Source organism: Leptopilina heterotoma, unplaced genomic scaffold (genome assembly GCF_015476425.1).
Source record: "Leptopilina heterotoma isolate Lh14 unplaced genomic scaffold, ASM1547642v1 Lhet_58, whole genome shotgun sequence".
NCBI classification, from domain to species: Eukaryota; Metazoa; Arthropoda; class Insecta; order Hymenoptera; family Figitidae; genus Leptopilina; species Leptopilina heterotoma.
Window position 1 is genome coordinate 130,324 of NW_025111131.1, and position 26,884 is coordinate 157,207.

General features: G+C 29.0%; 1 protein-coding gene across 1 annotated transcript in view; it reads right to left on the reverse strand.

Annotated features, from left to right (window-relative positions):
* Window positions 1-26,884, reverse strand: part of LOC122508867 (adenylate kinase isoenzyme 5) — a 254,215-nt gene that overhangs the window by 70,991 nt on the left and 156,340 nt on the right. Inside the window, exons 7-10 of the mRNA XM_043622465.1 lie at window positions 18,453-18,635; window positions 14,020-14,136; window positions 10,741-10,912; window positions 1,896-2,164 (exon numbers count right to left, since the gene is read on the reverse strand). Of these exons, the coding sequence (XP_043478400.1) occupies window positions 1,896-2,164; window positions 10,741-10,912; window positions 14,020-14,136; window positions 18,453-18,635 (741 nt within the window). The remainder of the gene's footprint in view (window positions 1-1,895; window positions 2,165-10,740; window positions 10,913-14,019; window positions 14,137-18,452; window positions 18,636-26,884) is intronic.

The window sequence follows — 26,884 nt, forward strand, 5'->3', positions numbered from 1 at the left end:
ACACATTTAAATTTCCAATTTTAGATTTGTGAAAAATTGTTGCGAACCTGATTGGGGGTCATATTTACGAACTAGAAAGAAATAAAATTTCATTTTATTTAAATTTAATTTAATTGTAAAATGAAAATTATTTAATTATTTAAATAAAAAATATAAATGTTGATTAAATAATAAAAATGTTTGACCTAAGAATTAGAAGTGATGGGATTGGGTTAAGGGGGGGACAATTCAAGTAAATATTCACTGGTATTGAGAAAATATTTTTTTGATTAAAATCTATAAATTTTTTTCAAATCAAGAAAATGTTTTCTTGATTATAAATGATCTTGACTTCATATATTCTACATTTCTAACATGTTGATTAATTTCTTGATCGAATTCCATATGTTCTTGGATCAAGGACATGTACTCTCCTACCAAGTATTCTATGACAAGAATATAATTTTCTTAATGCAAAACAGTAATGGAATTGTCCCTATTCAATAGAAGTAAACTTTTCTTGATTCAATTACATTTTTTTCAGATGTAAGTATATATTTGCATCTAAGCGGATTTATTGCCTAAAAAACATTTTTGCAAAATTTAACATTTAGCCCAAGTCTCCCCTATATTTTTCATTTATTAATCATAATTTTTTTTAATTTTCTAATTTGAAATATTATTTTATCATTAATCATGAAACAATACCTGCTTATTTTCGATTTGTCAAATAATATTAAAAAAAAACATATAGGGTAAAGTGCGGATAGATGCCCCCCAATTCGAAAATTTCGAAAATTTAAATTCAACAAATATTAATATTTTTAATTAAGGAAGATTTCGACTATATCAGCAATTAGTGACATCTATTAGACGTCAATTGAACTCTTTGGTTTAGAGTCAGGTGTTATTCTTAAGATAATTATTCCGATATGGTTGTCGGTAAATAATTATATTTTTGAATTTAATTTTTGATCTGAAAAAATAAGCTGCGTGAACGACTGCACTGTGCATCTGTGAGGACTCGAACCCCAGTTAATAGCTGCCTTTCGCGGGACTAACGCCTACCAATGCACCATGCATTTTTTTTCAAAAATATAATTATTAACCGACAACCATATCGGAATAATTATCTTAAGAATAACACCTGACTCTAAACCAAAGAGTTCAATTGACGTCTAATAGATGTCACTAATTGCTGATATAGTCGAAATCTTCCTTAATTAAAATTCTTAATCAGCAAATAATTTCCTACATTAATTAATATTTTTAATTGACTATTCGCTTTTTACACACTATTACTATTTATCATTAACATAATCATTAAGGACCAAATACCTACAATAAATAATAAATTAATCAGAACGAAAATACAGAAGGTCTTCATTTGGCCATATATCCCACCTGGGTGGGTAAGACGCCACCCGCGGTAAGTTATTATCATTTAGTACAATAATTAGTATAAAAAATAGAAAACGCCGATCTAATATGTTTCTTTGATTAATTTGAAACATGAAAATAATTGATATTTTTTTTTATTCTTACGTGTTAAATATCCTTGATTCTTGTAATAAGGAATTTTGTCCAGCGGTTTGAAAATTTTTGTACATTTTCAGCAATCTGAAATTTTTACATTATTATAACTAATAACCCCGGGGTGCCAGCGTATTGGAACTTTATAGTAACATTGTTATGGTCAATAGGTATAAAAAAACTAATAATCCATAAATATAGTTTCTTTCATAATGGAGATCTGAGAAAGGGGGCATCTATCCGCACTTTACCCTACATAAAAACTAACTTCAAAGTGTGGACAGACAGAATGAAAGAATGAAATACGAAGATTATTATAGTTAATTAATAATTTTATAATGATTTTCGTTTTCATTGAATGAATTGAATGATTTAATTAATACCTTGTTTTCAAATTCATCGACTTGGTCAAAATTTCTCGGGAATCCACTCAGAATAATTCCGTCTGTATCACGATTTAAGAGCACTTGCTGTTCAACAAGTTGCATGACAATATCTTGAGGAACCATTTCGCCAGCGATAATGGCATCATGAACTGTCACATTAGTCGACGTCATTGACCTTAATAAATCACCAATACTAACGTGAGCCCAACCTTGCGAATTTTTCATTGCTTGATCACATAATGTTGCTTTGTTACTCCCTGGACCACCTGTTTCAATTTTTCATCAATTTTATAAAGGGAATTTTTAATTATTAAATTAAAATTATACCTACATATATTATTACAATCTTAATTTTAATAAAAAAAAATTACACCCATTAGCAATTTTTCAAAAGAAATAATCCTTTAAAAAAATATAAAAACAATTAAAACAAAGTACAAAAAGAATATAGCAAATTAAAATTAAAATAAATGTATAATAGATAAATAAGTAATAATAAATATAATAATTAAAATAAAAATACAGTAGGATCTTTCAATAGTGCAGTCATCGGGAATATTGAGGCGCAGTAATTCTTCCCAAAAGACATTTGCTCGAATGGACATTTGATCGAAAAGACATTTGATCAAATGACTTTTCGATCAAATGTCTATTCGATCAAATGCCCTTTCGAGCAAATGTCCATTCGATCAAATGTCTTTTCGAGCAAATGTCCATTCGATCAAATGTCTTTTCGAGCAAATGTCCATTCGATCAAATGACTTTTCGATCAAATGTCTATTCGATCAAATGTCTTTTCGAGCAAATGTCCATTCGATCAAATAACTTTTCGATCAAATATCTTTTCTAGCAAATGTCCATTCGATCAAATGTCTATTCGATCAAATGCCGTTCGATCAAATGTCCATTCGAGCAAATGTCTTTTGGGAAGAATTACTGCGCCTCGGAATATTGTGCACTGTTCGAAGCAAGCAAAAACTAAAACATTCAGGTCCGTGTCAAGTAAGGGTCCCCCACTACTAAATACCGGGCACCACTATAAATGATACTAAATAATCAAATGGGGGACAGCATGGCACTGTATTTGACGTCACAGATTCCCTTTGCCTCCCGAAACCCCTTGTCTACTCAACTCACTAATGACTGCACTGTTCAGAACTGCACTATTGCACACTTTCCCTATCTGCTTTCTTCTCTTTTTATTGCTACTTTAATCTAAGAACACACTGATCTCTGTTTATGCCCTTGCTTTTATCCCACACGGAGAAAAATGGAGCTGAGTTTCTAGTAAAAGTTCCTATGGAATAGTAATAATTCTACTTTTATATTAAAAATTACTATTCATAGTAAAATGTACTTCGCATGAAGTAAAAATTACTATTTCTGGTAGTAAAAATTACTAATAGTAATTATTACAGTAGTCACGTTTAAAAATTGCTTTAAGAATTTTAATTTTTACATCGTCATTGTAAATTTTATAAAATTTTGTATTACTTTTTACATTCGATATGTTGTAAATATTACTTGTAGAAATTCTAATAATTAATACTGCGGAAAATAAAGATTGCTTCTGCAAGAAGCAACTTTTACTATTGCAGAACAAACTTTTTACTCGTAAAAGTAGTAATCCGTACCACTACTGTTACACACCTATGTGTGTGATCACGTCACTACTGTCATGCGCAGCGACCGTAACCTGACGTCAAAGTGATCCAACCACGAGTTTACTAATGGTCCCGTAAAAAGTGTTCATTCTTCGAACCTGAAAAATTACGACTCGTTTGTCGAAATTTTGCCAAATGACTTGCGAATTGAAAATTTGTTAGTTACTTCTTGGATCTCTTTTAGTGGAGAAGTAGTAAAGCCAGGAATGATTTTAGTTCATTTTAACGAAGATGAACCAGAGTTTTACTATATTCATCACTTAATCACAAATAAAGTCGATGATTTAAATGTGATTGTTAGCACCATTGAATGTTATTTTCATGACCACTTTCAGGCGTACAAAGTTACTAGATGTGACTCCAAATTCAGTTTATTTAAATGGGAAAATGTATCTCAAGCAAAAATCACGTACATGACACGCCTTGGAAATAGTCAAGAGTACATTGCCAAAAAATGGTTTTAATTTAACATTTTCTATTTTGTATTTTATAGTTTGTATATATCTTATATTGATTATGTCGCAAATGTGCAATATAATACTCATTAAGTGTACTTTTTGTTATACAACAACAATATTTTCAATAAACTTATAAACAAAGAAAAATGTTTAGTTAACTTATTTAATTTTTAATTCCTATATGCATTTTAATTATTTATTAATTTCCAAAGTATGCAATTCATGTATAATCACTTAATAATTAGTTAATTAATTTTTAATGAATTACTAATTAATTAATAAAAAATATATAAAGAAATAAAATCATTAACATTATAATCTAATAATTTAAATAAGTAATTTTAAATTAATAATACTGTTTATTATTATTATTATCATAAATGTTTATATTTTAATTCAGTAACTTATCTAAATAAATATAATTTATGATTCACTTTATCGAAGAGATATATGCGGGTAACACGAAATTTTCTCCATAGCGATTGCGTAGCCGAGAGGCTTAGTATAAATGCGTGCGATTTTAGGTTGCGTTAGATATAAGTTAGGTAGGGTTCGAAACTGTATAGATGTTAAGATTTTCCGATATGTTAAGTTGTTAATTGTAAGTATGAATGTGAAAAAAAAGTAAAACTTATGAATAATGAATAATAATACACATGCACAGTGTTAATTACTTGAAAAAATATTTTTTGAACGCACTGATTATTTTATTTTAATTTATTAAAATAAAACGAGACAATATAGCTCTCTACATCAGCATTTTTTTTCGTCACGGCGTGGACAGACGCGCAGGCGCGCCGGCATTCGTTTCGCCCGTCGGTGTGAGGCGCGTCATTGTGTGGGTACGGATTACTACTTTTACGAGTAAAAATCTTTACCGAAATAGTAATAATTGCTCTGATTCGTAATAAAAGTTGCTTCGCTCAGAGTATTAATTGCTCGGGACATTTTAAATATTACTCGGCTTTTAATAAAATTTAGATTCCTTGAAGTAAATTATACTTTTTCAAAAAAGTAAAAATCGTTTGAATACGAAGCAAAAGTTACTATTTTTCGAGCAGTTTCAAAATTACTACTTAAAAGTAGTAATTTTTCGTCGAAAATAGTATAATTATTACTATTTATTTTTCTCCGTGCAGGCTTTTCCTTCTTAAATCCCCTGAATCTCTTTTTTATCTCATCTTCCTTATTAATCTCTTCTAATAACCCTTACTTTATCTGTTTTTATCCTTCTACTACTTACTTCATTCTCTTTCTAACCCAATTCGAATCTTAGTATTTACTTTTTTCCTTATCTTTCTAAATAACCTTTGTTTTATACCCTTCAATCCTTTTTATTCTATCGACGCTCCCCGTCAATATAGTATTTATTCGAACGCCAGTGCAATAAAGCGTTAATTCAGAAAATTGTGCTATATGGTATGTGTGTGTATTTGTTTATGTGTAATACATTTGTTTGTGTATTATAATCTCAATTCACGTTGAGTTAATTAAAGGGTATAAATTTAAATTTTAATTCTAAATGACAGATCTTCAATATTTTTCATTTTTCGATAATATTTTGTAAAAAAAAATTACAATGAATTGATAAAATTATATTGCACAATTGTTTGAATATAAGCAGCATATGGACTTTTAAAAATTAAATTAACACTTTTTTAAAATCAATGTGAATTAAGACTATGTTGGACAAACAATTGAATAGACACCATATAGCACAATTTTTGAATTAACGCTTTATTGCACTGGCGTTCGAATAAATACTATATTGACGGGGGGCGTCGTCTTTTACTTCTCTCTCTTTATCCACATTTTAATCTTAGTACTCACTCATCACCATTACACCTTGGTTTTAATCTTAGTCTATCACCCTTGATTCAATTCAATCTTTTCTATAACCTGCCGTTGCTCAATCTCTTTTTATAACCTTCGTTTTATCTCTATTGATTATTGTACTATTCACTTTCTTTCTTTTTTATCCTAACTTTATTCTAATGCCATACCTTTCTCTTTTTATTCCCTCGATTCTGTATCAGTCTATTTCTTTCCAATTCGATTTAAAAAGGCCTTTTCTTCTTTTATCCCAATAATTTTTTTATTTGACGATTTCATGGTAAATAAAGAGAAATTATAAAACTTTAATAAGGAGATCAACTGAGAGATAAAAAGTGATAGAGTAAGAGATAAGAAGAGACCAATACAGTCCCGAAATTTAAAGGGTAGTTCAAGAAAAATATTTTCCAAGCTAGTGTGACTGTGCAATATGCGTATCTGACTTGCGTCCCGAAGGTTCAGGGTTCGAGCCCTCATGCGTGCGAGATTTTTCAAATTTAGTTTTAAGTGTTATGTCTATAACGTTAGTTAATAATGTGAAATGAAATATAGATTTAAACAATAAATAATAATTTCATAACAAATACATAAATAATTTGATTTATTATAACAAATCAAATTATTTATAATAAATAAAAGTACAAAAACTCTAAAAATATTTTTAATATTTTTTAAATTCAATTGAAAGTCTTTAATATTGTTAATAATATTGGTTAATTAATTCTTTATATATTAAAAAGAATAAAAATTTGCAGCAAAGAGAAATAAAAAGAGATGAAAGTATATGTGACCTGGTCTATGAAAAGGGACCTTACGTGTCAAAAAATAATTTTTTACTTTTTTGTTGATTCGGATAGGGTTTGAAACGCTCTTTAAGATGGTGAAAACCAAAAAATCATAAGTTGATTAGAAGTTTAAAAAAAAATTTTAAAGTTAAAAGAAACAAGAGTAAAAATACGAAAAAACTGATTTTTTGTTATTATACAAATTAAAATAACGAAGACGATAAGTTTTTATTATTTAGAAAAGTTGACAGTTTCTTTCACAACTGTCAACAGTTAAAATTCAAATTTGATATCATATTCGTAATCAGCGACCTCTAAAACCTTATTACTCTCTAAATCTGAATAAGTGAAATTTTCACTTTTTTCATGTGTGAACCTTTTTCTCACTTATTAATAAGTAGAATCTACTTATACATAAGTGAAATATTCACTTTTTTATGTGTGAACTTGTCTTCACTTATCAATAAGTGAAATCCCCACTTATGTATAAGTGAAATATTTAGTTAAAAAGAAATTCATCTGCGCATTATATTACAATTTATTATTTATACCAACTTTTAAATGTTTAAAAACAATGTTTTTATCATTTTAGTTAATATATTAGAAATTTTTTATTTTATTTAATTATAAAAATTGTCATTTAAAATTTAATAAATTTTTTAAAAAATATTCAGTTAAATATTATATTAACAGTAATCTAATAACTAACTTTTTATTTACTAAGTATTTATATACATATATAATAAGAGAAATCTTAAACAAAACGTTAAAGTAGAACCCAATAAACTAACTCTTTATAAGTATCACCCAATAATTTTCTATGAGTATAAGGCAACTTATTAAGTGGCATTGTAGTGTTTCTCGTTGATCATAAAAGTTAAGCGACATTGCTTGCAGTTAATATTAGGATGGGTGGCCGTTTGGGAATTTAGCTTAAAAAAGTTGAAAAATTGATATGTTTATAAGTTTCAGACTGATAATGAGAAGAGAAGAGAGTGTTAAATAGTTGATAGTAAATAAATATTTTTTTTATATAATATTGATCCTGATTATTTATTTACATTCACTTCTTAATGTCTGAGTATTCACTTATCTCATAATTGAATATTCACTTATTCATAAGTGAATATTTTTTTATGTATTTTTATTTATTTGGTTTATACACCCGTCTTAAGCTTCTCTAGCTATACAAGTGTGTTTACATTTTCTCTTACATAATATTTCTTATATACATTTTCCTAATACTAAGTTTTGCGCCTACAGAGCGACTTGAAAATTAGGAGTACTCGCATTTGCCTGGACCACCCGTCTAATGGGTTTTCTCGCCAGTGGAGAGGGAAACTGTAGAAAACCTCTCCTGAGTACAACCGGTTTATCGACAGTCGAGTTCTAATGGTGTGTACCGGACAATAATCGACGGTGCACATCATTATACCTCGACGTCAAACCTCCCGCTCAGATTATCTCACGTGCCGGAAAAATACCAAGCCAAATGGGCGCGAACCAAGGGTACTATACCCTTGGTCCTTAAACGACCGCCAAGCGAGGCATCTATCCGACTGAGCTAATCTGTCGGTCATAAGTGAATATAATTCACTTATTTCATGTGTGAATATTCACTTATTCTACGTGGAAGAGTTTTGAAACATGGAATAAGTGAATATTCACTTAAAATAAGTGAAATTTCACTTATTCAGATTTAGAGAGTAAGTTAAACTTTAACTGCTGTTTTCTCGAAAACTTGTTTTCGCACGTAAGGTCCCTTTTCACTGTCCAGGTCACATATACACGGAGAAAAATAAATAGTAATAATTATACTATTTTCGACGAAAAATTACTACTTTTAAGTAGTAATTTTGAAACTGCTCGAAAAATAGTAACTTTTGCTTCGTATTCAAACGATTTTTACTTTTTTGAAAAAGTATAATTTACTTCAAGGAATCTAAATTTTATTAAAAGCCGAGTAATATTTAAAATGTCCCGAGCAATTAATACTCTGAGCGAAGCAACTTTTATTACGAATCAGAGCAATTATTACTATTTCGGTAAAGATTTTTACTCGTAAAAGTAGTAATCCGTACCCACACAATGACGCGCCTCACACCGACGGGCGAAACGAATGCCGGCGCGCCTGCGCGTCTGTCCACGCCGTGACGAAAAAAAATGCTGATGTAGAGAGCTATATTGTCTCGTTTTATTTTAATAAATTAAAATAAAATAATCAGTGCGTTCAAAAAATATTTTTTCAAGTAATTAACACTGTGCATGTGTATTATTATTCATTATTCATAAGTTTTACTTTTTTTTCACATTCATACTTACAATTAACAACTTAACATATCGGAAAATCTTAACATCTATACAGTTTCGAACCCTACCTAACTTATATCTAACGCAACCTAAAATCGCACGCATTTATACTAAGCCTCTCGGCTACGCAATCGCTATGGAGAAAATTTCGTGTTACCCGCATATATCTCTTTTCGATAAAGTGAATCATAAATTATATTTATTTAGATAAGTTACTGAATTAAAATATAAACATTTATGATAATAATAATAATAAACAGTATTATTAATTTAAAATTACTTATTTAAATTATTAGATTATAATGTTAATGATTTTATTTCTTTATATATTTTTTATTAATTAATTAGTAATTCATTAAAAATTAATTAACTAATTATTAAGTGATTATACATGAATTGCATACTTTGGAAATTAATAAATAATTAAAATGCATATAGGAATTAAAAATTAAATAAGTTAACTAAACATTTTTCTTTGTTTATAAGTTTATTGAAAATATTGTTGTTGTATAACAAAAAGTACACTTAATGAGTATTATATTGCACATTTGCGACATAATCAATATAAGATATATACAAACTATAAAATACAAAATAGAAAATGTTAAATTAAAACCATTTTTTGGCAATGTACTCTTGACTATTTCCAAGGCGTGTCATGTACGTGATTTTTGCTTGAGATACATTTTCCCATTTAAATAAACTGAATTTGGAGTCACATCTAGTAACTTTGTACGCCTGAAAGTGGTCATGAAAATAACATTCAATGGTGCTAACAATCACATTTAAATCATCGACTTTATTTGTGATTAAGTGATGAATATAGTAAAACTCTGGTTCATCTTCGTTAAAATGAACTAAAATCATTCCTGGCTTTACTACTTCTCCACTAAAAGAGATCCAAGAAGTAACTAACAAATTTTCAATTCGCAAGTCATTTGGCAAAATTTCGACAAACGAGTCGTAATTTTTCAGGTTCGAAGAATGAACACTTTTTACGGGACCATTAGTAAACTCGTGGTTGGATCACTTTGACGTCAGGTTACGGTCGCTGCGCATGACAGTAGTGACGTGATCACACACATAGGTGTGTAACAGTAGTGGTACGGATTACTACTTTTACGAGTAAAAAGTTTGTTCTGCAATAGTAAAAGTTGCTTCTTGCAGAAGCAATCTTTATTTTCCGCAGTATTAATTATTAGAATTTCTACAAGTAATATTTACAACATATCGAATGTAAAAAGTAATACAAAATTTTATAAAATTTACAATGACGATGTAAAAATTAAAATTCTTAAAGCAATTTTTAAACGTGACTACTGTAATAATTACTATTAGTAATTTTTACTACCAGAAATAGTAATTTTTACTTCATGCGAAGTACATTTTACTATGAATAGTAATTTTTAATATAAAAGTAGAATTATTACTATTCCATAGGAACTTTTACTAGAAACTCAGCACCATTTTTCTCCGTGTAGGTATTACCAAACATATGGTTATCAGGGATAAAGAAGTGATAGATATTAATCAATGCAGTTATAAAAAGAGACCCAAAATATTGTGCCTTTTTATCTCCAAATTTCTATCTCTTTTTATATCCTATTATCCCCTAATATCTATTGGATATAAAAAGAGATAGAAATTTGGAGATAAAAAGGCATAGTATTTTGGGTATGCAAAGTAGCTATTTCAAAGGGATAGAAAAAAATGTATCTCTTTCTATCTTTTTACTTCCAGTAGGGAATTTAAAAAAATAAAGAAAGTAATTTTTAGTGGATATTTTACTCACCAATTACCCAAATAAAAGCGGGAAGACCTTTTCTCTGATGGTCTGCTGTTTTTAATGGTTTAATATTTGGAGATACTGGAGAAGCTGGCAATTCATTTACAACTGATTCATTTGGTACTTCACGAACTGTTGACGATTCATCCAGATCCTCTTCTGTTCGTTCAACTTCCACCTATTTAACAAAAATGAAATATTTAAGAAATTATAATCAGCATTGATTTTTAATTTTTGGATTATTGAATTTTTACATTATCAATAAATATTTAAATATATTTAAATATATTAGGGAGAAAATTCCTTTTGGAACTGTTAATAAAACATTTACTATTACATTATTTACTAATGTGGTATTGAATTATTTACTAATTTACTATTCAAATATTTACTAATTTACTATTCAATTATTCACTAATTACATTATTTACTTATTTATTCTCAGAAAAAAGGAATATCTGACTCAGAGCAAACTAATTATTTCGTTTCAAATAAATTTTATTTGGTTCAAGTAAAATGTTATAACATTAATTTTTATTTAAAACAATTAAAGAATTAAGTAAACTCTAAGACAAATTCTAGGGGAAGTGCGCCGGTTGTGGGCACCCCTACGTAAACTTCGACGGCAAGCAGACTTTACTGATCTAAGTATTGCAAGTCGTGTTCGTTGACAATACGGACTTTTCTTATTGATAACGAAACAAATATATGCATTTGTGTAATAGCTGTGAGCATAATGAAGAAAATTTGCATTAAATAAATAGAAAAGTAATTTTGTATTGTTTTCGAAGAGCAACATATGAGTGTTAATTCGTTCAGAAAAAAGGGTTTAATTTTTTTTGCAGTGTTGTCATTATATTTTGTGATTTACCTTCGTGTTTAACCAAAATCCTGCATCACAAAATGTGTTGGTCTTTTTAAAAAATGACTGTCATTCCCGGTTGTGGGCACCTTTATGTTAAGGGGAGGTTCTCATTGCGGAGGCCAAAATAAGCACAAACTTTGACAATTTTTTGCGAAGAACGACTATGACTTAGCGATGTAGTTTTTTTCTAAATAAAGATACATTCTTGAACTTTTACAACATATATTTCATTTTCAAAAAGATGCAAAATGGCGGCCAATATGGCGCATCTAGAAAATAATGTTTTTTAAATAGGGAAAACGGTGGGCATTCTACACTGCGCAATTTTTAGTCTAAAACAAAAACACAAAATTTTTTATAAAGGTGACATCCTAAAGAATAGGTTATACCTATAAAATAGTTAAAAAGTTAACAAAATGACAAAATGGCGGACACATTTTTAAAAAAACTCCGTTTTTGCATTATTTTTCCATATTTGACCTCTTGTAAAAATCTCTATTGTTAACAATTTTATCATATTATAGGTATAACCCCAGTAGAATTTAGTCACCTTTAATAGGCCACAAACCCGAAGTTGGTTGATTAAATAGTTTAGACGCTACGATGCCCACCAGTTTGAAAAATAATTGTAATAATAATAATTGTATTCTTTGCAATTCTTTGTTCAATTTGCGTATATGATAAATATCTATAGGTATTTAGGGTCGCTCTTTACGATTCTGAGGTCAGATTTGCAAAATTTTTAAAAATTGATTTGATTTGCCTGACATTTGTTACTTAGTGCTCGGGACGCCGGTGAGTTCAAGACTCTATAAAATCAAAAATATTCTTCGGATCAAAAAATCGTTATACAGACATATTCTACATATATATAGCTTTCAAAAAGTACAATAAAAAAGAAATCAATTTTTTTGACTCCCGCGATGGGAACCCTTAAGGGGAGGTCCCCTTAAGGTAGCTCTACCATCTGACAATGATGTGGACTACTGTCTCATCTATCTAAACTTTCTGCCAAGAAAATTGACAGCCGCAAACTCCATTAAATGCGATGAATATAGTCGTTCAGTCCATTAGAAGTGCGTTATGATATGCGGGCCAGCTACTTCACATGCTAGCATTATGCTTCTGTTAGCGATGAGCATAGTGTGAAAACGTGTCATCATTTTTGTTCTTTATGCCGGCTAAGTCTCTTAAAACAAAGAAACTTTCATTTCTTCTTTATTTGTGTTGGTTTCCTTTAATATTTTTCCATTTTTAGCGGATTTTTCAAGGGTGCCCACAAACGGGCACAAAAATTTTTTTGTCAAAAAATTTCCATTTCACTAAATTTCTAATAAAACTTTTTTATTTAAAGGAATCAATTTAATTTCTTCACTGACAGTCAACTTAGACCTCTAGCTTTAAATTCGTACACATATATTTGTATAATATGCACATGGACAAATGTTATGAGGCAAAAACAAAAGGGTGCTCACAACCGAAACACTTCCCTTACTTTTATTTATAAATCAAATAAATTATAATACTTGGTTTAAATTAAATAATTAAATGTTTAAGGGAGACTGGGGCGAAAGGTTAAACTGCGTGAAAACAGTAAAAATTCATTATCTTTCGAACGGAAATAGTTATAGAGCATTGCAATTTTAATTATAGAAGGGTGTTATCACCCTAAATAAATGTCCGGAGTTATGTGACATTCTGCTAATTTTTGTGGTGTCCATATTTAAATTTTTTTTTCACCCTACTTTTGAAAATTTTTTCGTAAAAGAAAATATCAACTTTTAAGTATATTTTTTGCATTTATTCTCACCGCGATTTTTTTACATTATTATTTGGGTCCCCTGAAGAGATACCTAAAGGTATTTGCTAAATATCTTTAGTCAGATTTTTTATATTTGTTGTTAAAGCCAAGAACGCACCCTGGGGCGAAAAGTTAAATGTATTTTTACATGTTATTAAAATTTTTTTTTTATTTTTCGTTCTTTTTTGGTTTATTTGTTTAAAAATGATTTATTTGACATTAGGCAAGTACTCTATCAAAAAACAAGACCGCTTACGTAAAATAAACCAAAATTTTTTTTTTTTTTGAAATTTCAATTTATTAACTTTATAACTATTCTAAAGCTTTTGTTAAGTAAACAAAGATCTTTTATTAACCAAATTACTTGTTTACGTATACTTTAACTTATCTACTATACTTAACACCTATCAGAAAATAGTTTTAGTAGGCTAAAAATAGAATTTAACTTTTTTCCCCAGCAAAAGTTGGCCTACAATATTGATGTATAAATATTTGCATCTAAGCGGATTATATTGTCTAAAAAAAATCATTTACGCAAAATTTAACTTTTCGCCCCAGTCGCCCCTATACTTTCTATTATGTTATTAATTAACAAATATAGTCGAAAAATATTAATTACCTCTGCTTGCATTGAACGGGGGTCATAATTCTCTTCATTAGTGGATAATCCAAGAATTCTCAAAACAGCCTCTCGGAAATCGATAAAAACTTCAGCTGGATCACGTTCTCCATTAATCTATTAAAAATTCAGTTCAAATTACTTTATTTCTGGTAAAATTAGAAAACAAAATCAGTATACTGAGAGAAATTCCTGGTTCATACAACCAAATTTTCGTGGTGAAAAACGTCTTTAACTACGATTCAAGTTGCTCGAACATGACTGAACATAGTTGCCTTGACGATAAAACATGGTTAATATAAATTTAATTCCTGGTTATAGTAACCAGGATCATGGTTGAAACTGAAATTGTGGATGGGAATGTAAAGCTATAACAGGAAACAATATGTTATCTATGATTAAGAGGTTAAAATTATATATTTTTTCATCTTCTTATTTTAAAATTTATTTTCACAATACTTATAAATAATGTAGGATTGGGGTACAAAAGATCCAATCTGAAAGGTCCAAGACGAAAGGTCCAATCCATAAGGTCCAAAAATTTATTTATCCAAAGTACAAAAAATCCAAGAGTACAAAAAGTCCAAAATTGCAAATTGTCCAAAATATGTATAATTACACAGGCCTGCAAATTTTGGCTTAGTTCTGTTACAGAAAAAGTGGTAGGTGACTCTTATAGCTTTTTTGACGTAGAATACGAATCCGATTTCCAAAATAGCCTATCACGTCAGGATTTCTTGTAATATTGACTTAAATAGCCAAAAAATGGCTATTTTGGCCACTTTTCGGAATTTTTTTTGGTTAACCAAAATTTTTTTTCAATTTGCGAAATTGCATCGTATAGTACTATATCTAAGCTTTAAAACCCATTTTTCAAAATTGCTTTACGTTTTTTGAAAAAAAAGTTATGTAGATTTGAAATAAAATGCCATTTTGAACTTCTTTATACCTACATTTGTCTAAATAAAAAAATTTCAAATATACATAACTTTTTTTTAAAAAATCGTAAAGCAATTTTAAAAAATGGGTTTTATAAGGAAGCAATAAAAACAATAAAACATATATTTTTTTGCACTTTTTAACTTTTTGAATTTTTAAATTAAAAAAAATGAAATAAAAACAATAGAAAATATATTTTTTTTGTTTGGAGTTTTTGCCCTTTTGGATTTTTAATTTTCTGGATCTTTTGGTTTGGATCTTTTGATTTGGACCTTTTGTACCAGAACGTAATGTAGTCCATCCTTTGTTTTCATAAAAATAATTTTAAAAATCGTCAAAAACATATAGGTTATATGAAATCATTAATTGCATTTATCTAATTAATTGTCAACAATACTGTCACTGAAATAAGTAAAAAGATTTACATCAACAGCATCATATTCACTTTTACTTTACACACTTTTGTTAATAAGAAGAAAGATGGAAAACCATAAAATACTTTAAAATAAAAACTTGATGGGCGGTATTCATAGTCGATACTTATTTCTTAAGCAGCGACTTAAGCTGCCACCTAGATTCATAGTCGTGCAATAAGCATTGCCTTAAGCCGCAACTTAAGCATATGCTTGATAAAGTAAATGCTTCGATTTTGAGATGCATAGTCCCATCTTAAGAATGACAAGTATTCATAGTCAAATAAGATGATCTTATTTGACATTGCCGGTGAACTTATTTGAACGAATTGAGGTTATGATTTTAAGTCAACGCTTTACATGACTTAAGCAATTACTTATTGTCTTTTTATAAATATTTATAATAAAAATGAAAAGATTTTTTGTTAAAAACAATTTAATAATAATTAAAATTTAATAATTTAGAAAAAAGGTTCAAAATTTATAAAATTTTCACGAGAAATAAAAAGTATTTTTTTTCATCGAAATGTTGAAAAAACATTTCGATATGCATCCACACACATACATCCGGAGAATTTGTTCCCCATGTTGAAATATTTATATACGCTATACTTGAAAATTTGTAAAAATAATTGATTCTAAGAAAATCGACACCCTATGAGGAAATAAAACTGTTAATATTAAATAATTATTAAAAAATACTATTTTTAAAAATTTTGTAGTTCCAAATGAAAGTTAATTGTTTTACCCCGTTTATATGCACTCTTGGTTCATTGTTTTAGGAAAAATAAGATTTTTTTATAAAAAGTTGCAAAAAAATTCATTTTACAATAACTTTTTTTAAACAAAATTTTTTCTGTCGTTTGTTTGTTAGAGACAATGGCCAAATAAAAATGCTTTTTTTCATTTCGATTATAAAAATACTCCTTATTTTTTTTAAAATTTCACTGATTCTGACTCAATAATTTTTTTTAGAAACAATATAATAATAGTTAAAATAATTTTTTCTATTTTTTAATACAGAAAAATTTAGAATCTAAATATAATATTTCGTGAGGAATAAGAATATTTCAATTTTCATCATTCTGGTAGTCATTTCTTGTATCCTTTTACTTTATAACTTTTATCCTAAAAATATTAAAATATGCATATTTTTCAGTTTTTTTGACCCCCCCTCCTCTCCCTTATCAGATATTTTATGTGCATTAGCGTCATTTTTTCTAATGAATATAAGCTATCTACTATCGCTTATTGGTAGATACAAGAGAATATTGACGGAAAAAGCCGAACGCTCAATAAGATCATCTTAAGCATTTGCTTGGTCAAGAAGTTCTTAAGCTGCATTTCCTTTACCAAGCAATTGCTTATTTTTGACTATGAATTCATACGGTCTTAAGCTCGACTCATTCGAATAAGACCGACTTGATCAAGCAAAGCTTAAGTCCTTGCTTAAGTCGGGACTATGAATACCGCCCGATGAGTGCATTCTACGTTGTGTTAAAAGTCAAACTATAGCAGAAAGTATAAAGACGTACTGCGCTTGCTCCCGACTACTGAAATCTAACAAATTGACTGGTTACTACAACCAGGTTTCATTTTCCTACAACTTTTCACTAAAGTTGTGCTATAACATGTGTTCGTAGTTGAAGACAAATTTCACCACAGATCATGGTTGTCACAACTAGCAATTGGCAACTTAGCAATTTGGCAATTTTAGTTAACATAACCAAATTTCTGGTTACTGTAACCAGAAAACATGTTACAAAGACAATTTTAAGTTGGTCCAGTAACTGCATTTCATTAACCACTTTTTTCTGGTTGTATTAACTTGGGTCCATTTCTCTCAGTGTAACATGTAGTTAATTATAGATTACAATTTATTTCATGCAAATTATTAATATTTATGTAAAGAATTACTTTATTTCTGGTAAAATTTAAAAAAACAAAATCAGTTACATGTAATTAATTATAGATTATAATTTATTTTATGCAAATTATTAATACTTATGTGAAAGAAATCAATATAATTTGATTGGAATATTTTTTTTATTGGAATTGAAAATAAATAATAGAAGAAAATTTATGCTATTCGCAGAAAAGTTATTAAATTTTTCGTAGGGGAGAGGGCCCCAAGGTGGTCAGGGCCCTAAGGTGGTCACCCTAAGAAAATTTTTGTATATTAGTTAGTATCTTCAAATGTTTTTTGTTATTGTTATTATTTGAGAAGACAAAAGTTTAAGTAAAGTTTTCAGGTAAATAGTCGTATGAGTCTCTTTGTAACGTGAACGTCGTAAAATTTCTGTTTTTAAATGATCGAGAAATTTTTTTCTCAGGGTGTTAAAATCATCGAAATTAACCATTTTAAATTAGTAAAAATCGTTAAAATTATCTTTATATATCGTACAATAATATTCCAAATGAATATAATTAATATTGTGCTTTAAAAAATTTTTTCATTAACGTTTAAAAAATTGTGTCTTGGCCCTAAGGTGGACACTCTTTTGGCCACAAGGTGGTCACTTTTGATTTTTTATGAAAATGTGTTTATACGCCAGATTTATCAAGATTTATCACTGTGAATGTGAATTTTATCAATTTTTAAGTTTTATGATGAATAATAATGAAATAGAATTATTTTCAAAATTTTACCTGTCTAATACATACACAAAAAGTATCATTTTTGACGAAAGGACAAAGTGCAAAAAAAATATTATGTAATATGTTTCTGTGATCCTGAAAAACAATTAATATTAAATAAACAACTTAATAGTACGTTTTTTACATTTTTTTAAAACTTTTTTAGCGAATTTTTGTATGGTGACCACCTTGGGGCCACTTTTTTAAAAGTCGAATTTTCAACTTTTTTTAAAAAGTGCCATAACTTTTTTTTTATTAATGAAATGAAAAAAACTTTATGATAGGAAGTTAGGTGATAAGATAAAGTTTCAAACGCCGTATTATTGTCCTTTATATATAATTCCATTTGAAATCTACAGTCGTTCAAAAGATGGGTGACCACCTTAGGGCCCTCTCCCCTAGATATAAAAAATAGTTTCTAAAAAAGAAATTAAGAAATTATACCTCCAGTAACATTTTATTTTCATCGAAATATTCCGCTACTGGCATGACACTTCTATAGAAATTTTTCAATTCCATTCTGGCTAATGCAAGGACAATGTGGCCCAGTTTCGCACCAAAATCAATTTGTCTTTCAAGAATTTCTCTCCTCCACGAGATGAGAATGACACCATTAACAATTTGAATCTATAAAATAAGAAATTATTATTATTTACAATTATTTAATCGTCAAGATAATAGTTTAAAGGTTAAATTTTCTTTTAATAACTTAAATTCTTATTTTACATATATTTACATTATAAAATGTAAATTTTATTCCTTTTATGAAACGAGTAGATATGTAATATGCAAATTAGGTAAAGAGAGACTATTCTAATGTTATTTACTTTTGAAAGAGAAAGAAAGCAATTTTCTGCGTTATAAACAGAGACCGATAATGTTATTTAGTATCTAGAAGGAAGAAGACAGAAAGATATTTGAAAGATATATGGGCAATTCCACGTGAGATTTAAGTCGACCTCTTAAAATCGGCCAAAAATATTTTTTTTCTATTCTGTATCGAAAAAAAACAGATACGTATTTTTTTATTTATGTTTAACTGTCCAAATTTTCGAATTATGAATTTTCGAAAATTTGGACTTTTAATTGCAATTAAAAGTCCAAATGTAGACCAAATGTAGACCTATTATATTCAGTAGCTTATAAGTCCGAAAATATTGAGTTTAGGAAAAAGTTATCAGAGAATGAAAGTTTTAGTTTTCTTTCGACTTTTAAGAAATGTAAACAAAAATATTTTTTTTTATTTTCTTATTAAACAAAAATTTTTTTTTATAAACAAATTAATTTTTTTTAACTTTGGACCGGATTTTTTTTAATTATTTTTTTTATTTTTTTGTACCTTATAATATAGAGAAGATTTTCCAAAAAGTCCCGAAATGGGCCTGATGTGTTAAATGAGTTTTAAAATATTTTCAAAAATCACTTGCAAGCATCACAGTGGGATTTTTTTACAATTAACTTTCTAAAACTGTCTACAAGGTATAATTTTTAATATATTTTAGTGTTCTTTGTTTTAAATTAAAGGGTCTGCGCTGTAAACAGTTTTAAAAAGTTAAATGTAAAAAAAATCCCACTGTGATGCTTGCAAGTGATTTTTGAAAATATTTTAAAACTCATTTAACACATCAGGCCCATTTCGGGACTTTTTGGAAAATCTTCTCTATATTATAAGGTACAAAAAAATTAAAAAAATCCGGCCCAAAGTTAAAAAAAAGTAATTTTTTTATAAAAAAAAATTTTTGTTTAATAGGAAAATAAAAAAAAATATTTTTGTTTACATTTCTTAAAAGTCGAAAGAAAACTAAAACTTTCATTCTTTGATAACTTTTTCCTAAACTCAATATTTTCGGACTTATAAGCTACTGAATATAGGTCTACAATTAAAAATCCAAATTTTCGAAAATTCATAACTCGAAACAAATCTGAACGTATATTCGCAAAAATTCTTACTCGGGGCCCCCTCAGCACCGAAACTTTCCTAAAAATTTATTAAATATTTACTTGCAATGTTCAGAATATGTAATTCCAATGTTATTATTGAAAGTTGTGTAAATATTTAAATGTCCCGATTAAATAAATGTTTAGCGCGAAACTTTCCTGAACACGTAAATTACATTTTCGCCTAATAATAATTACACGTTCAGGAAAGCTTCGCGCTAAACATTTATTTAATCGGGACATTTAAATCTTTACACAATTTTCACTAAACTTTTCAGTTAAATATGCCGAATATTGCAAGTAAATATTTAATAAATTTTTAGGAAAGTTTCGGTGCTGTGGGGGGGTTTTTGGGGTTGCTGATCACGATTCGGAAGTCATATTTTCGAAATACATAATTTTTCATCCAAAATGTCCACCAAAAATTTTGAAAAATTTCAAAAGTGCAGAATATATAATTCTTTTGAGAATTCTTACTCGTGGGTTTTTGGGGTCGCTGATCACGATTCTGAAGTAAGATTTTCAAAATAAATAATTTTTCATACAAAATGGCCGCCAAAATTTTTGAAAAATTTCAAAATTGGATAAATTCTTTTAAAAATTCTTACTCGGGGATTTTTGGGGTCGCTGATCACGATTCTGAAGTAAGATTTTCAAAATAAATAATTTTTCATACAAAATGGCGGCCAAAATTTTTGAAAAATTTCAAAAGTGGATAGATTCTTTTAAAAATTCTTACCATTTAAACTTTGAAAAATTAATAACAGACTCGTAATCAGCGACCACGAAACCCCCGAGTAACGAATTTTAAGCGAATCCAATGAATTTTTCAAAATCGTGTCCGCCATTTTGGTTTGCCATTTTGAATTTTAAAAAACTAATGTCATATTCGTAATCAGCGACCACGAAAATCCCCGAGTAACGAATTTTAATCGAATCCAATGAATTTTTCAAAATCGTGTCCGCCATATTGGATCCGCCATTTTGAATTTTTGAAATCTAACACCGGAATCGTAATCAGCGACCCAAAAACCCCTTAGTACCTACACTGAAAAACTGTTGGTAGAGCTGTTCGCCCAATGCGGTGAACTGCTGCGTTAAAAAGAAACGCACAGCTCACTTTATTTTTGGGCGAGTTACTCTCCTTTTTGGGCGAGCAACTCTCCTTTTTGATAGAGCTGCTGACCTTTTTGTCAAGCAGCCGCTCGCCAACGCCATTGGTAGTCAAGTTTAGGAGAGCAACTCGCCTAATTTTGATAGAGCTGTGAGTTTAAAGTTAAGCAGCGCTGCACAACAGTTAATAGCGGAACTGCTCTACCAACAGTTTTTCAGTGTAGTGTCATGAAAATTTATTCACAAGAATGTCTTACACATTTTGGGACCATTTTGTTATATATTAGCTACACACTGAAGGGGTTAAGCACCTTAGCCGTTCAAGAGAGATATGAACCTCTACATAGTTTACGATCTAACTTCTCAATAAAATGAATTTAACTTAGAAAACTTCCAATAACGTCTTTTAGACATCTTAAAGACATCTAATGGGCAACACATAAAACATTTTTAAGACATCTTTTGTCAGAGTCCAAAAGACATATCCATATAACGTCCCTGTCGAAAATATCTTGGGCAAAGCGTGTTTAAATAGTGTTTTATAGAATGTTTATTGTGTGTCGTTTATGTGTTTGTGAACACAATAAAGTGTGTCTAATCCGTGTATTTTGGAACGCTTTGAGTGTTTGGAAAACACTGAATTGTGTGTCAGAAGTGTGTTTATAGAACACACAATGTTCAGGTAAAAGTACTCTTGAAACACTCTTTTCACATTCATGAAACCCTGATCTACTAATTAAACACACACTTAACATTCTCTTTACAACCTTTTTAAAGTTTTATGTTTTTATAGTAATCTGCCATTAAAAAAATATTTAAATTTCAGTAAAAAAATATTCCATTCTGTTCTCGCATGTCATACATACTTGGAATGTTTATACCTGTCGACGAAAATTTGTTTCGCTATTTATCTAAATATTTACAATCACGAGGTCTCGAACGCAAGACGCAGCTAGGAGTGGATTAGAAATCGAACGCTCTACCAACTGCGCCACGGAGGCTCATGAAAGGAAGTTTAGAATTTACATATGTAACGAAGGAACTATGAAAATGTGCTATGTAACTTGAAAAAAGGATACTGTATTTGCAACAATAGTATAATTATTTTACGTATAATATACATTATATTTAATATGTTATGTTATTGAAGAATGTTAATTTTCAAAGTTAAAAGTATAAGGAAAAGCTTAAAAATTAATTTTTAAATGAAATATTAAAGCAATAAATTTAAGCTTAATTAATGAATTTATAACAAGTGTCCTATAACACTGTGACCGCACTTCGGTGACCACACTGTTATGGAATACTTATAGAACGTGTTTGCTGGGATAATATACGAATGAAACATATACACGGAAAGAAAGTTATTATCAAATTTTATAAAAGTATTTTACAAGTGTAGGGCAAAATGCGATAAAGGTAAATTTTGATATCAGAAATACTTAACTTTAAAAAAACTTATAAAATTTAGTAAAGTTATATTAAAATTTGTTACAAGTTTATGATACTTTATATAACTTTACTAAATATCATATAAGTTTTTTTAAAGTTTAATACTTCTGATATAAATATTTACCTTTGTCGCATTTTGTCCAACACTTGTAAAATATTTTTGTAAAATTTGAAAATAACTTTCTTTCCGTGTTCATACTTGTTCAGAGAGTGTTCTCTAAACATACTATTAACATACAACTTGAGTGATTCATTGTTTTCCAAAGCATGTGAAATCATTGTTTAGTAATACTGAACAAACATACAAATGTTTGTCAAAAGATAGTTTCAAGTATGTTCATTGTAAAATATACAATAGTTTGTGAACTTAGTGTTTTCAAAACATGGTTTGAACCCTGATATGTATGTCAGGAAAATGTCTTATGACTGTTTACTCTTAATGTGAGTAACATGTTTAAATAGTGTTGAATGAATGATTTACTTACTATAAAAAGTATGTCAGAAGTGTGTTCAAAATATGTTTAATTATAGAAGTGTGTTTAAAGATACTGAGATCTGTGTTTGAGCAAAATAAAACTATTTTTAAACATCATGAAACCCACATTTGTTGGTGAAATTTTCGACAGGGGTCTTTTAAACAAGCGTAAGAAATTTTCGAATTTAATGCGATTCCCTTATAACTTGTTACTTAGGGGGTTTTGGGTCAATGATAACGAATCTGAAATCACTTTTAGAAATTGGAAACGGTGGATACAATATGACTGATAGTTTTTAAAATTTGATTATGTTCGTTTAAGGTACTACTACACTTTAGAGTTTAAAAAAATTTTATTTTTTTTTATTGTATTTTTTAACTCTTTATGACTTCAGAAAACACCTCCTAAAGTATTTATAACCAATTGTAAAAAATAAAAGTAATTTTTCAAAAAAATATTCAATTAATGTAAAAAGTCATTGACAAATTAAGTAAGTCTTTAAGGGGATGGTGGGGTCCAGCTTTTTGTTACGACCAGTAGAAACATTGGTGCTAATGTATGTAACAGTGTCTGAAATAAAAAAAATGGTGGGATTTCAATTTGCAAAATAATTTAAGGTAATTTATGGATGGCCTCTAACGATACATATATATAAGTTTAAACGCGTTTTTCTCAAAATAACGTTTTTTCAAATTGCGGACACTTTATCTCTGAATCTACTGAACCGATTTTAATAAATAATAAGTCGTTTTGTTTGTTAGCATGTCCTGTGTGAGTATTTACCAGCAAATGGTCAAAAAATTTAAAAAAAAACATTTTTGCAGACTACAAAAATACTAAAACATAGTGTTTTTTTAAACAAATTATTGGAACATCTGCTATTTTTTTATTTTAGTCGATTTTTCATTATTGGTGGTAGATTTCTAGGCCAGACACCTTCCTTTTTAAAAAGCATTTTGGATTTTTTGTTTCCGATTTGTCAATCTTGAGATAAACTGTCTGCAATTGGACAACTAACTTTTTGGAGTTTCGATCTGAATGCTGTCTGCAGATTATGATATTAAATAATAATTAAAAACAAACCATTATTTTTATTCTCCAAATATGTACTAATATAGGCAAAAAAGTTTTTGAAATATTTATAATAAAAGACCTAAGAAAAAGATTTTTTAAATTTGGTCTTTTAAGAGCCTTCTAAAGTGTAGTAGTACCTTAAATCTGATTATTCGGGGGTTAATGGGGTCGCTGATTATGACTCTAAAGTTACTTTTGAGAAATTCTACAATTCTGAACGTTCACTGTAAATAAAAGGTTCTAAATTAGAGCTGATTTTCGGTATTAAAAAATGACGATTTAGTACCCAAAATTGGTACGAAATTAGTACCTTTCTTCTTACAGTGTTCAAATAAACGAGTATTTATTTATTTATACACGGAAAAAATTCCGGGACATTAGATGCGCCGAGGACAGTGTCAACAGCAGTACATTTCATTTTGCACGTCTGAGGTGCCATTTCGAGATATCAGACGTACATAATGCACGTCAGATACTCCAAACTGGCACAGATGGCGTGCAAAATAAATGTAGATGAAAATTTGACACAACCTGTACATCTGACGTGCTGGAACTTTTTCCGTATACGCTCGTCTTTTTGCCTTAATACTAGCGTTTACAAGTGTCCCCGAGGAAATTTTCTTACATACTATAAACTTATTCTAAATTTCTGCGCCTACAGAACGACTTGAAAATTAGGAGTACTCGTATTTGCCTGGAATACCCGTCTAATTGAGAAATTCTAGCTTTATACTATAATGAAAATAAATTATATTTTTATTAGGGGAAGTGCGCCGGTTGTGGGCACCCTCCGGTTGTGGGCACCCCTACGTAAACTACGACGGCAAGCAGACTTTACTGAACTAAGTATTGCAAGTCGTGTTCGTTGACAATACGGACTTTTCGTATTGATAACGAAACAAATATATGCATTTATGTAATAGCTGTGAGCATAATAAAGAAAATTTGCATTAAATAAATAAAAAAGTAATTTTGTATTGTTTTCGAAGAGCAACATATGGGTGTAGATTCGTTCAGAAAAAAAGGGTTTAATTTTTTTTGCAGTGTTGTCATTATATTTTGTGATTTACCTTCGTGTTTAACCAAAATCCTGCATCACAAAATGTGTTGGTCTTTTTAAAAAATGACTTTCATTCCCGGTTGTGGGCACCTTTATGTTAAGGAAGCTCTATCATCTGACAATGATGAGGACTACTGTCTCATCTATCTAAACTTTCTGCCAAGGAAAGTGACAGCCGCAAACTTCATTAAATGCGATGAATATAGTCGTTCAGTGCATTCGAAGTGCGTTATGTTATGCGTACTAGCTACTTCACATGCAAGCATTATGCTTTTGTTAGCGATGAGCATAGTGTGAAAACGTGTCATCATTTTTGTTCTTTATCCCGGCAAATTCTCTTAAAATAAAGAAACTTTCATTTTTTCTTTATTTGTGTTGGTTTCCTTTAATATTTTTCCATTTTTAGCGGATTTTTCAAGGGTGCCCACAACCGGGTACAAAATTTTTTTTGTCAAAAAATTCCCATTTCACTAAATTTCTAATAAAACTTTTTTATTTGAAGGAATCAATTTAATTCCTTTACTCACAGTCACCTTAGACCTCTAGCTTTAAATTCGTACACATATATGTGTATAATATGCACATGGAAAAATGTTATGAGGCAAAAACAAAAAGGTGCCCACAACCGGAACACTTCCCTTACAAGTTTCAAGCGAATTGCATTAAATTTTGAAATTTTTTCAGCTACACGGAGAGAAAAAAATAGTTGTAACTGCTTTCTTTTGAGTCGTCATTCTAATTTTATAAAGTCAAGTACCCAGTAAACAAAAACTAATTGAAATAAATTAAAGAGAATTTACAAAGAGTTTCAGTGATATCCGCTTTGTGACAATTACGAATTGGAGCTACGTTGCAATTTTCCTGAATTCGTCAAATTGTATTGAACTTCCAAACCTTCTATTCTTACTAATTCAATAGAAAAACATTTGGGATGATTGGACCTAATGCATCGGATAATTGAGCAACCAGTCCAATTGTCCAAATGCCGTTTGGACAATTGAGCAGACGGCTTGCTTAATCGTCCAAAATGCTATATTAAAAAATCCTTTTTTACTGGGCCGGACTTACCCTATATGTGGAAAAAAGGTTAGAATTACTGTATTATTTCACAAACAAAAACTGGCATCTTATTCTTTTCTAAAGAAAAATAAGACTATTTCTAATGCAGATAGTAATTTTTGTACACCGAAGGTTGCTTAATATATAACGAACTTATCATATTTTCGTATTAATGTTGAAATTAATTAGCACAATGCACTGATAATCCCCACATTGTAAAGAACTTTTAGAATAAAGATAACCAAATATATTTAATATTAGAAGAAAAAGTTTCTCCGTGTATTTGAAATAATTATAATGCTTTTCATATTTTTTAAATAACCGAAATTTAAATCCTCGAATTATTCACTGAAAAAACTATATTAAAAATAATATATGGTTAAACTCTGGTTAATGACTGTTTTGACGAATGTTTTGTGGATAAGTAAAATGACAATTTTAACCTCAAATTAAACGATATGTGAAAAAGTTTATTTTTAACGATTGCAAGAGTTAACCTAAAAGAAAAATTCAACCCAATAGTAATATTTCAATTATTATTAATTTTATTTTCAAATATCTGTTTAATTCTAATTTTTCCCATTTTTAAACTATTTAACGAATGCTATAATAAATATAGTTCATTTACGACTGTTTAAGAATTTAATAACCAGTTAATTATTTATAATAAAATTTTTGAAAATATAAAATGTATCGATACATCA